The sequence below is a fragment of the Salvelinus namaycush genome, chromosome 12, assembly GCF_016432855.1.
Source record: "Salvelinus namaycush isolate Seneca chromosome 12, SaNama_1.0, whole genome shotgun sequence".
Classification (NCBI taxonomy): domain Eukaryota; kingdom Metazoa; phylum Chordata; class Actinopteri; order Salmoniformes; family Salmonidae; genus Salvelinus; species Salvelinus namaycush.
Genome location: NC_052318.1, coordinates 10,058,274 through 10,071,343, shown reverse-complemented (window position 1 = coordinate 10,071,343; position 13,070 = coordinate 10,058,274). Strand labels below are relative to the sequence as shown.

Below are 13,070 nucleotides of genomic sequence, written 5' to 3'. Positions count from 1 at the left end.
CCCCCTTTGCAGGTATAACAGCCTCCACTCTTCTGGGGAGGCTTTCCACTAGATGTTGAAACATTGCTGCAGGGACTTGCTTCCATTCAGCCACAAGAGCATTAATGAGGTTGGGCACTGATGTTGGGCGATTAGGCCATGGTCGCAGTCGGCAGTCCAATTAATCTCAAAGGTGTTCGATGGGGTTGATGTCAGGGCTCTGTGCAGGCCAGTCAACACCGATCTCAACAAACCATTTCTGTATGGACCTTGCTTTGTGCACAGGGACATTGTCATGCTGAAACAGGAAAAGGCCTTCCCCAAACTGTTGACACAAAGTTGGAAGCACAGAATTGTCTAGAATGTCATTTTATGCTGTAGCGTTAAGATTTCCCTTCACTGGAACTAAGGGGCCTAGCCTGAACCATGAAAAACAGCTCCTGACCATTATTACTCCTCAACCAGACCACTTTACAGTTGGCACTATGCATTGGGGTAGGTAGCGTTCTCCTGGCATCCGCCAAACCCAGATTCTTCTGTCGGACTGCCAGATGGTGAAGCGTGATTCATCACTCCAGAGAACGCGTTTCCACTGCGCCAGAGTCCACTGGCGGCGAGCTTTACACCACTCCAGCCGACGTTTGGCATTAAACATGGTGATCTCAGGCTTGTGTAGAGCTGCTTGGCCATGGAAACCCATTTCATTAAGCTCTCGACGAACAGTTCTTGTGTGGCTTACCACTTCACGGCTGAGCCGTTGTTGCTCCTAAACATTTCCACTTGACAATAACAGCACTTACAGTTGAACAGGGCAGCTCTAGCAGGGCAGAAATTTGACGAACTGACTTGTGGTATCCTGGGCGAAAGGTGGTACGTTGAAAGTAATTGAGCACTTCAGTAAGGGCCATTCTACTGCCAATGTAGGTTTATGGAGATTGCATGGATGTGTGCTCAGTTGTATACACGTGTCAGAAACCGGTGTGGCTGAAAAAGCCATATCCACTCATTTGAAACGGTGTCCACATACTTTTAGTGTATTTTCAAAGCAGTTATAAAGTAATCACAATCTAGTGTCATTTGGCTTCATCATTGGGCTGTTCAGGTCTCATCCTCTTCAGAGATGGGCACTTTAGCCTGTAGGAAATATTAACACACTATTAAAGGATTGTTTTCACTCATAATCAACATCAGCTGAGTCATTCAGTGTTTTTAATAACAACTGTTTCATAAATAACGTGTAATAATGCTGAAAGACCAATAAACTAAACTACAGTATGAGGTGATGCGTATTGCTCACCACTCTCGTTTGCGCATCTGCTTAATGGTCTCTGGTAGAGGATGGCCAAAGCTCTCTGGTAAAAGGGGAATGGCCATAGCTGACAGCACAAGAAGACTCCCCAGTACAATGTATGGCAAATACTTATAATAGGTACCTTCAGAGAGAGAGAAAGAGAGAGAGAACACAATTATATATGTATTTCAAACATTGCAAGGGACTTGACATAATATATAGCCAGAAAAGCAGAATATGAATGTGGCTCTTTTAAGCACCACCGTGTGGTCAATTGTTGCATTTAAAATAAAACACTCACTCAAGGTCATGATGTAGGGAGCGATGATACTGCCTACCCGAGAGATCATGGCACAGGAGCCTAACGCAGTGTTCCTGATCACTGTGGGATACAGCTCTCCAGTGTAGGCATACATCAGTGCAGTACCAATGGCCATGCCAAATTTACCCAACATCTCCAGGGCTATGGATAGGCTAGGTAGACCTGGGCCAGAGAGATACATATGGTATTGTTAATCAAAGCCTAAATCTTTTTTTGTGTGCCTTTTTGTTATTTGTGCACTATTGGTGATCTTTTTCAAGGTTATGATACTGTATTGTGGGACCAAGAACTGCGAGTCAGGCTAGTTTCTGGGTGCATCCCAAATGACACCCTATTCCCTTTATAGAGCACTCCTTTTGACCAGAGCCCTATGGGGAAATAGGCTGCCATTTGGTACACAGTCTTACTTGGCGGTACCAGCTGGATGAAGTAGAGCGCTCCCCCTCCTAGCAGCATGCTAGCGGAGGCAGATATCCTCCTGGGTAGGTAGCGCAAGAAGAGCCAGCTGATGGCGTAAGCAGGCACCTCGATGGCAGCAGAGATGAAACAGTTCACGTAGGGGTCTCCATGGAGACGGGATGTGTTCAGGGATATGGCGAAGTAGCCCATACTCAGGGTGAACCTGGATAGCACATTGAAAGTATGAAACACGAAAACAATGCAAATATCAGCCGTCTGAAGTGAGACTTTTCACAATAGGTGAGGACAGCCAGGTAAAGCCACTGTAGGCCTACAGTACATAGTATTGTGGAGAGGCAGAGTGAAGTGGTATGGTCAAGGTTGCTTCGTTAGCCAGGTTTTGCATAACGTTTTGGATAACATTCTTTTGTTTCTTAGTTGCCCCTTCAACCTGATCTTTCGAACTGTTGACACATTAACATTGTTACTATCTGTTAACCTCGTCAAACATTGACCTGTGTAGTTAAGTGTCTCTCAACATATGCACTTCCACATGCAACCCCCCTGTTGTCAAACATCTGTCCTGGGATGAGCTGGTTGTGTAAAGTAAATACATAATGTTACAATCATGTTACTATCATGTATTATTGTAAGTTGGTGTACAATTCAGTCTATGACTGCGAGAAACCAAGAACAGCTTCTACTGTTACATCATGCTACCGTAACCATGGCTACTATGGCTGTGGTCAAAGATATTCACAGACTGAAGATCATGGCAATAGGCCAGTCAGTTAGAAGCGGATCCTAACTTTCGCTGCAGGTTTAACTTCCCTGTAAATAATGCTTTACATATGTCTGAATGGCATGCCATGATCACAAGATAGGGTTCAAAAGAGTAGACTTCGGGAGTGTCCCAGTGTGATCGTGTGAACTTTCATGGATGCTCACCACACTAGAGCCAATATGAGGGTGATTTTACGAATGTTGCTAGTCTTCAGGAGGTCCAGAGGACTGTGATGTTCCTCAGGTTTAGGTTTCTCTTCACCCTGTAAATCATAGTGTTAGTAGCACACATTCATCTGCGTTGCCGAGATGAATTCTATGTTAACTCAGTCAGACTGCATACCTTTCCAAATGTGAAGGATAAAAAAAAATGCCACAAAATGAATCATTTATTCCATCTCATAGAGATTATGATGTCAGTCAGATGCACCTGCTTAGTACTTTAATAAGGAGGTACCTCTGACTCCTCAAAGATGACCTCGGGTGCTGTGACTCTGTTCCTCCTGGCAGCATCTCTCAGTATGGCCTCAGCCTCCTCCCCTCTTCCCTGAGAGAGCAGCCATCTGGGGGACTCTGGGATGAACCTGTTGCACAATGACTTTTTGAAGTAAATGTTCAAAACAATACACTAGGTTTCATAAACATGATTAAAATAAGCCAAGAATGAGGAAGGATCTATAGCCTATTTCAGAACTATTTTCTCATGTACAGTTTATTTCTCATGTAAAAATGTCTATGCATTTTGTGACCGTTTATGAATGAAGACTGTTGCCGGTGACCTTTGGTTGATGTCTAAGGTGTGTTACCCATGACCTACCACCAGAGGGGGATGTATACCAGGCCAGGCACGGACATAACCAGAAGGAGCGACCTCCAGTCCCGGATGAAGAATGCCAGGAGAGGCAGCATCATGTAGCCAAGGCAAAGAACAGACACACCCCCAGTGTAACGTATAGGACACGCACTTTGGCCGTCAAGATTTCTGTGCCTGAATAAAGCAATAAATAAACAAAGAAATCCAGACATGAGGCTTTATTACAGTTTTACTATATTTCACCCAAGATTGTAAGAATGGCATCACTTAAACCTGTGATTTGCATGACTCACCCAATACGAACGCTGCCACATAGTTGGATATTTGCCCCAGTCCCACAATGAAGAAGAGGACTGAGAACATTTCCCAGGACTGAGAAAAGACTTGAACAAAGGTAAAGAGTGTCTGGACTGCCATGGTCACAAAAAGGACAGGCTTTCGCCCAAACCTATTAAACACACAAGGGACTTAGAGATCAGAAGAGAGGGGACTTTCTTCAGTCAAAGAGTTAGTATTCCAAAGATGTTATTGTGGATTTTATGAAGCTGCCAATAAGTCTAGTCAGTCCATCCATACAGATCAACAAAGATTAGGCTGCACCCCATCCCACTTTATTCCTTTATAGTGCACTATGAACTAGTGCACTATGAACTATAGTGCACTATAAAGGTAAAAGTGTTCCATTTGGGATGCGTCCTTACTGTTTAGTGATCATCATGAGGTGGAGTACCGGTCAGAGAGCTGTCCAGAGAAGAAGGAGCCACACAGCACCCCAAGGAAGTACACAGAGGAAGTGAATGGCTGCTTCCATTTGTCATTGCACACTAAGTCAAACTGAAACACAACAGCATTCAGGGAATAGTGAGAAAAAAAATATTGATTGTTATACATATTGGGTGAACAGTCAATGGTGCAAACTTCAGTGCATCAACATACAACAGAAAATTCCCATCAGACAAATCAAGTTCAGACATGCTGGTTCTACTAAAGGCTTCTATGGAGTGAGGGGGGGAGCATTCCATGTTGTCTGTCTAGGTGTTGTTACTCAGGCTTGCATTTCTCTTTGTCATGTGATGACCTAACTGACTTTGGTCTGTTGAGGAAACTCTTCACACCTCACGCTGATGTTATGGTCACATGGTTTTGAACATAGACAATCATTCTGTGAGTAGAATGAGATACTAGAGTAGTAAAGTCACTCATTTACCTGAGGTCATCCTGATCTTTTAAAGCATAATATATTGTATTTCCACATCCTCAAAGAATCGTACGGGACAATTCCCACTTAGGAATTCACCCCTTTCGGTAACACTTCATTTTCATGGGTCCTTATTACAGTCAAAATCTCTACTCAATGTTGTTGCTAGCACTTGCCCCCAAAAAGTGAACTATCTGGTTTAACTTGGTTGAGTTTACAAAAACAGATCAGATATACAGTAGGTCAATCTCACTGACTGGGGTCTACCATACGGCTGTCATCCCAGATTATAATTTAAATAATAATTTATAATTAATGTGTACATTACCCATCATGACAACCTGAACCTCGTTACCATCCAAGTGAGAGGATAACCCCTCAAGTACAACACAGAGTACATGTATTATATGCATAAGTACAATGTCATTACTATATGTTACACAGTATTTAGCTAGTTAAAATTAAGTGTATCTTGAGGGATACTTACTTGTAATTAATGTGTACTTCTATAGTACATTACCCACCCTGACAACCTGTCCCTTATTTGAAGGATTCAGGAAGCACCATCCAAGTGGGAGGAAAAACACACTAGTACACCACAGAGTACATGTAATACCTGCAAAATTACTAGGTGTTACACAGAATTTTTCTAGTTAAAATGAAGTGTATCTTGAAGTGTACTTACTTGTAATTATTGTGTACCAAAAAGTATGTTACCCATTCTGACAATCTAATCGTCAACTTCTGAAAGCACCATCCAAGTGAGAAAATAAACACACTAATACAGCACAGAGTACATATCTGTAATATCTGCATTAGTACAAGGTTGTCGCTAGTTGTTACAAAAAACCTATAGCAATTTCTATATATTTACTTATTACTCGTTATCAAGTGAAAATACCTGCAAACAAATTGATCAAATCAAACTTTATTTGTCACATGCGCCGAATACGACAAGAGTAGACCTTACCATGAAATTCTTACTTACAAACCCTTAACCAACAGTGCAGTTCAAGAAGAGTTAAGAAAATATTTACCAAATAAACTAAAGTGACAAGTGAATATGCATAGATAATAAACAGCGAGTAGCAGCAGTGTGCAAAACAAATGTATGGGTGGGGGGGTGGTCAATGTAATAGTCCGGTGGCCATTTAATTAATTGTTCAGCAGTCTTATGGCTTTGGGGTAGAAGGGGAGCTTTTGGGGTTTATGGGAGCCTTTTGGTCCTAGACTTGGCGCTTTGATACCGCTTGCCGTCCAGTAGCAGAGAAAAAAAGTCTATGACTTGGGTGACTGGAGTCTGACAATTTTATGGGCTTTCCTCTGACACCGCCTATTATATAGGTCCTGGATGTCAGGAAGCTTGGCCCCAGTGATGTACTGGGCAGTATGCACTACCCTCTGTAGCGTCTTGCGGTCAGATGCCGAGCAGTTGCCATACCAGGGGGTGATGCACCCGGTCAGGATGCTCTCGATGGTGCAGCTGTAGGACTTTTTGAGGATCTCGGGACCCATGCCAAATCTTTTCAGTCTCCTGAGGGGTAAAAGGTGTTGTCGTGCCCTCTTCATGACTGCCATGGTGTGTTTGGATCATGAAAGATCATTGGTGATGTGGACACCAAGGAACTTGAAACTCTCGACCTGCTCCACTACAGCCCTGTTGATGTTAATGGGGGCCTGTTTGGCCCGCTTTTTCCTGTAGTCCACTGTCAGCTCATTTGTCTTGCTCACATTGAGGGAGAGGTTGTTGTCCTGGCACCACACTGCCAGGTCTCTGACCTCCTCCCTATAGGCTGTCTCATCGTTGCCGGTGATCAGGCCTACCACTGTTGTGTCGTCAGCAAACTTAATGATGGTGTTGGAGTCATGTTTGGCCAAGCAGTCGTGGGTGAACAGGGAGTACAGGAGTGGACTAAGTACACACCCCTGAGGGTCCCCAGTGTTGAGGATCAGCGTGGCAGATGTGTTGTTGCCTACCCTTACCACCTGGGGGCGGCCCGCCAGGATGTCCAGGATCCAGTTGCAGAGGGAGGTGTTTAGTCCCAGGGTCCTTAGCCTAATGATGAGCTTTGTGGGCAATATGGTGTTGAATGCTGAGCTGTAGTCAATGAACAGCATTCTCACATAGGTGTTCCTTTTGTCCAGGTGGGAAAGGGCAGTGTGGAGTGCGATTGAGATTGCACAGGGACTATGGTGGTCTGCTTGAAACATGTAGGTATTACAGACTCAGTCAGGGAGAGGTTGAAAATGTCAGTGAAGACACTTGACAGTTGGTCCGAGCATGCTTTGAGTACACGTCCTGGTAATCCATCTGGCCCCGCGACTTCGTGAATGTTGACCTGTTTAAAGGTCTTGCTCACATCGGCTACCACACAGTCATCCAGAACAGCTGGTGCTCTCGTGCATGCTTCAGTGTTGCTTGCCTCGAAGCGAGCATAAAAGGTATTGAGCTCATCTGGTAAGCACTCGTCACTGGGCAGCTCGCGTCTGGGTTTCCCTTTGTAGTACGTAATCGTTTTCAAGCCGTGCCACATCCGAGTGTCAGAGCCGGAGCAGTAGGATTAAATCTTAATCCTGTATTGATGCTTTGCTTGTTTGATGGTTCGTCTGAGGGCATAGTGAGATTTCTTATAGGCGTCCGGATTAGTGTCCCTCTCCTTGAAAGCGGCAGCTCTAGCCTTTAGCTCGATGCGGATGTTGGCTTGTAAGCAGGAATCAGGAGGAAAGAATTATGGTCGGATTTGCCAAATGGAGGGCGGGGGAGAGCTTTGCATGCATCTCTGTGTGTGGAGTGAAGGTGGTCTAGAGTTTTTTCCCCTCTGGTTGCACATGTGACATGCTGGTAAAAATGTGGTAAAACTGATTTAAGTTTGCCTGCATTAACGTCCACGACCACTAGGAGCGCCGCTTCTGGATGAGCATTTTCTTGTTTGCTTATGTCCTTATAGAGTTGGTTGAGTGCGCTCTTAGTGCCAGCATCGGTCTGTGTTGGTAAATAGACGGCTATGAATATTATAGATGAGAACTCTCTTGGTAGACAGTGTGGTCTACAGTTTATCATAAGGTACTCTACCTCAGGCGAGCAATATCTCAAGACTTCTTTAATATTAGACATTGCGCACCAGCTGCTATTGACAAAAAGACACACACCCCCACCCCTCGTCTTACCAGACATAGCTTCTCTGTTCTGCCGGTGCATTGAAAATCCCTACAGCTCTATATTGTCCGTGTCATCATTCAGCCACGACTCGGTGAATCATAGGATATTACAGTTCTTAATGTCTCGTTGGTAGGATAATCGTAATCGAAGGTCATCCATTTTATTTTCCAATGATTGCATGTTAGCAAGTAGAATTCATGACAATGGGAGTTTAGTCGCTCGCCTTACGGATTCTCAAAACGCAGCCTGATCTGCGTCCTCTTTTCCTCTGTCTTTTCTTCACACAAGTGATGGGGATCTGGGTCTGTTCCCGGGAGAGCAGTATATCTTTCTCGTTGGACTCGTTAAAGGAAAAAGCTTCTTCCAGTTTGTGGTGAGTCATCCCAGTTCTGATGTCCTGAAGTTATTTTCAGTCATAAGAGACGGTAACAGCAACAAAATAAGTGAACAAAATAAGTTTAAAAATAAGTTACAAACAATGCAAAAAAACGAACAAAATAGCACAATTGATTACAGGCATGAAAACGTCAGCCATCCTCTTCGGTGCCATTTTCATTGAGCTTCTACTTTTGTCAACTTTATTGCAACGTGTAAAAATACCTTACATTTCTTACAAAATAATAAGGATTTGTATTGTTAGATTAAACAAATCTTTCAGGCTACTCAAAAACATAAAAATAACTATTCTAAGGGATTACTCAAATCTGTAGCCTATAGTATGGTGAGTAGCCTAGATTGCTAATTTTGAAAAATGGGATTGTCTTTATCGTCCATTTTTAACATTACAAGTAACAATGGAAATCGCCAACTTTCTTTGTCCGTTTCTTTCTTGTAAGCATTTTCCCATCCTGGAGTCTGAAACTTTGTGTGAATATGAGGTAGAGAAGAATAATAATATGACTCTTTAACATAAACACTCTACAAAGTTATCATCATCATCATGATTACTATAGTTCAGGCATATAGCTAGCTAGGCCTAGCTAGCTAACGTTACCTAGCTAGTTGTTGGGTTATCCAGATAGAAATAATATAGTTTGCTAACACTAATTAGTTAGCTACATTGAAAAAGAACTAACGTTACTCAAAGTGTGTTGACTGGCTAACGTTAACATGCTGGGTGTGTCTCAAGTAATACCCTTCGGTAATGGATAACGTTACCAAGAGAACAGGGTTCTGGGAAGATGGGAGCTTGTTGCGAGCTTCTGATGCGAGCTTCTGCGAGCTTGTTGCGCAGATGGACAGATCTAGACATGATGCCTTAATTCCTTGGATAAATAAATAATTTCACCATTGCATCCCATCCAACATTTGGAATGTTCGTGAAACCCTTGCATGATGGAATAAGAGTTTGTCTTATGACAATTTTAAGTGGATTTATAAATCATTATTCAACCAAGCTTAATAGTCATTTGTGCATGTCCAAGTGTAAGCCTATCTCACAATTTTAACGTGTCTTAAAAAAATGTTTTTGCCATTTGGCCAGGGCATCAGACTCCAGAGACCTTGGCTGTATTTCAAACACTTAAAAGACACACCTTATCCCCTCAGCCCTCAAATTAAGTGGACACTTCTGATAAAGTATTATGACGTCTGACGAGTATAAACTTGCAGGGCAAGGGGCGATGGACGAAGGAATGATTTTTAAATGGACCGCCCTTGGCCGGAAAATACGTCACTCGTTCATCCCGCGACGATTGTTTTTTTTCAGCTACCGGTAGACTGTTGGTGCTTTATATACGCTACAGTCAATTATGATTCCATGTCTACTTATATAAACTATATAATTATTAATATACGCCTACTGTATGATAGCTAGCAAATTAATTAGCTAACTAACGTTAGCCTGCCTAGCTACTTCTGAAGAAGGAAAATGTTTTATTTCTACAATTTCCAAAAGCTAATCAAACAAAAACATCATTACTTTTACGAGACGTTTTTGTGCATTAGTAACACAATTACGAACTTATTTACATTCGTTTTACTTACACTTGTATGTTGACTCCATATTGACATTAAGGTTTTACGTTTTGGCTGACTTTTCTTAGTACCAAAACCTTTCTGCAGCATTGAAGGTCCCAAAGAACACAATGGCCTCCATCATTCTTAAATCAAAGAAGTTTGGAACCACCAAAACTCTTCCATGAGCTAGCTGGCTGCCCAGACAAATTGAGCACATTACAAAGGGCTCTGTGTAAGGCCAGTAAAGTACTTCCACACTGATCCTCGACACCCTTTCTGTATGGACCTCGCTTTGTGCAAGGGGCCATTGTCATGCTGAAACAGGAAAGGGCCTTCCCCAAACTGTTGTCACACAGTTCGTCTAGAATGTCATTGTATGTTGTGGCGGTAAGATTTCCCTTCACTGGAACTAAGGGGCCTATCCCAATCCATGAAAAACAGCCCCAGAATCATTTTGTGTTATTTGTTTCCCAGATAAGTTGTCCTGATACGACCCATACCAGCTCACTGTCTGTCAACTGATTTAACTTGTAATATATGCTGGCTCCTGTCCTGTTTCAAATTTGTTATGGGGAACGTATATATTTCCCAAATTGACCTTCTCCTGTAACATACAGTATATATATGTAACACATGTAAGCCCTCGCACTTTTCATTGGGGCAGGTAGCGTTCTTCTGGCATCCGCCAAACCCAGATTCGTCCATCGGACTGCCTGATGGTGAAGCGTGATTCATCACTTCGGTGAACGCGTTTCCACTGCTCCAGAGCTTTACACCACTCCGGCGACGCTTGGCATTGTGCATGGTGATTCGGCTACGAAAACCAATTTCATGAAGTTCCCGACGAACCGTTTTTGTGCTGACTTTGCTTCCAGAGGCAGTTTGGAACTTGGTAGTGAGGACAGACGATTTTTACGTATTACGCGCTTCAGCACTCGGCGGTCCCGTTCTTTGAGCTTGTGTGGCCTACCACTTTGCGGATGAGCCGTTGTTGCTCCTAGCTGTTTCCACTTCACAATAACAGCACTTACAGTTGACCGGGGCAGCTGTAACAGGGCAGAAATTTGATGAACTGAGTTGTTGGAAAGGTGGCATCCTATGACGGTACCACGTTGAAAGTCACTGAGCTCTTCAGTAAGGCCATTCTACTGCCAATGTTTGTCTATGGAGATTGCATGGCTGTGTGCTCGATTTTATAAACTTGTCAGTAACGGGTGTGGCTGAAATATCCGAATCCACTAATTTGAAGTGGTGTCCACATACTTTTGTATATATAATGTAGCAAAGATGGGATAAGTCTACATTTTGTTATTTTGTTTCTGTAAGCCATTTAACAAACTATAATGGACTAACATTGGAATTGTACTTGATTCCAATGCAATACATAAGACTGTAAATACACAACCTGAAGCAACTACATATTTCTCCATAGAGCACGTTCTGATTGGCCAGTGAGGGGCCAAGCCTCGACACACCCACAAGTTGTTTATTCATCAAATCTCATCCATTTTGCACGAATGCCAGCAAGTGTGCCGATAATTGTGATAATGAAAATAGCAAAAATATTCCTGACGCACTCCTGAACCTATAGCGCTACCGCCTGCGCTTAGATTTACCATTGTGTTAGGTTTGTTAAAATATAACCTTTTTTTAAGCAAGAGTAGTGGCAACCAGGGACAGGGTTGCGAGAAAAAACTGTGGTTTCTGTGGGAAGTACAGGTAGGGGGCTTGTTACTTCCTTAAAACTGCACACAGGTACATAAAAATGGAATCCACAAGTTAATCTGACTCTGAGAAAGTAGATAAAGGGCTTGATTGCCAAAATCCCAAAGTATCCCTTTATGTTCATGGTCAGAATAGCATGGAGAGAAAAGTGCATAAAATGGGAATTACCTTCCATCTAAGCACGCTTCACTCGGGTCAGAATCAGCCACCAACTGCCCTGGGCATTTTCAGGAGCAGCTTATAGAGAGATAATGTGTGTATACTCACCTCAGTGACTATGGTGGACTGGTATATATCTTTGCTGTAGCTCCATCCATCCACACAGCCCTCCTGCTCCACCCCAGTGAGGTTGACGTCCAGGCCGGGGATGTAGTCCAGAGCAGACAGGTTTCTGACCACATCCAGCCTGTATCTGCTGTACTTGCTCTCCTCCTCCTGTCCGTTCACCACCTCTATGGGAATGATGGCCTTCCTCCATGCCTCGCTCAGGTTGCCCGAGTCTGGGACAAAACAGTGGTGCGGGGGGCTGTCCCCTAGAAAGATGACGGAGAAGGCACTGAATCCGTTGGGAATGGTGCTGGCACAGAGCAGAAAGAAGACAGTCTGTTGAAAGGGTCCCCACTCCCCCAGGAAGGCTGTGTTATCCTCATAGCCTCTCATGCTGAGCCACGGCCTCCTCTCATGGCTGGGTGTTGTAGTGGAGTAAAGCTGCAGCTGTAACCTGTAAACTTTAACCGCTGCCTGGCTTCCTCCCCTCAACACTGTTGATCTCTAGGATAATAATGAGTCAATGGCAGCCAGGAATCTAAGTCAGCCAGGGAACACTCTTTTCATTCTCTGCTCTGACCTTTGTCTACATAACCCCATCACACTAATGATTTACAGCCTCTAGCATCGACTAACTGTCCACATCTGTGTGACTGACTGGCACTCCCTCAGACACTATCAGACTGGGACCAAAACACCCAACCTTAAACCAACTTGGCCTGTATCTAAAAACTTCCTCAACTAGAATTACCCATTTTTAGAAGTGTAAGCTGCGCCCAGATGTAAGATAGGTTGTTTAATATAGCCGAATCAGAGTCTTATTACTGTACCTAGCTGGCCTAGACCTTCCCACAGTGAGACTACAGTCAAGTGAGCCGACACTGTTCTTCAGTTTGCAGTGAATGTTTGTGCGTGAATACACAACACTTTACGGTACAGAGTGTTTTCTGTTTTCTAAACTGAGTCAGATGCACTCTCATGCACGATAGCTGTTAATCATTCCAAGCAAACAGTTTGAAGCACACTTATTCAATGTTCCTTAATCAAAATTATACCAAATACATTTTCACGCTTAATTACAAATTCCTGTGATATCACGGGTAGTGAGGCAGTAGACTAACGGGGTAATATTTTGCAAACACACACACGCTCACAACTTCACAGCAAGATCTA

The 13,070-nt window shown here is 43.3% G+C and overlaps 1 protein-coding gene across 1 annotated transcript; it reads right to left on the bottom strand.

Annotated features, from left to right (window-relative positions):
* Positions 1 to 325: 325 nt before the first annotated feature.
* Positions 326 to 12,663, bottom strand: LOC120056876 (solute carrier family 22 member 5-like). Its single transcript, XM_039005134.1, is given in 11 exon segments — positions 326 to 1,113; positions 1,277 to 1,412; positions 1,572 to 1,754; positions 2,000 to 2,214; positions 2,940 to 3,037; positions 3,232 to 3,358; positions 3,592 to 3,694; positions 3,697 to 3,762; positions 3,882 to 4,036; positions 4,319 to 4,422; positions 11,898 to 12,663. Coding segments are annotated over 11 exon segments (1,641 nt in total). The 5' UTR covers positions 12,291 to 12,663; the 3' UTR covers positions 326 to 1,052.
* Positions 12,664 to 13,070: the final 407 nt, after the last annotated feature.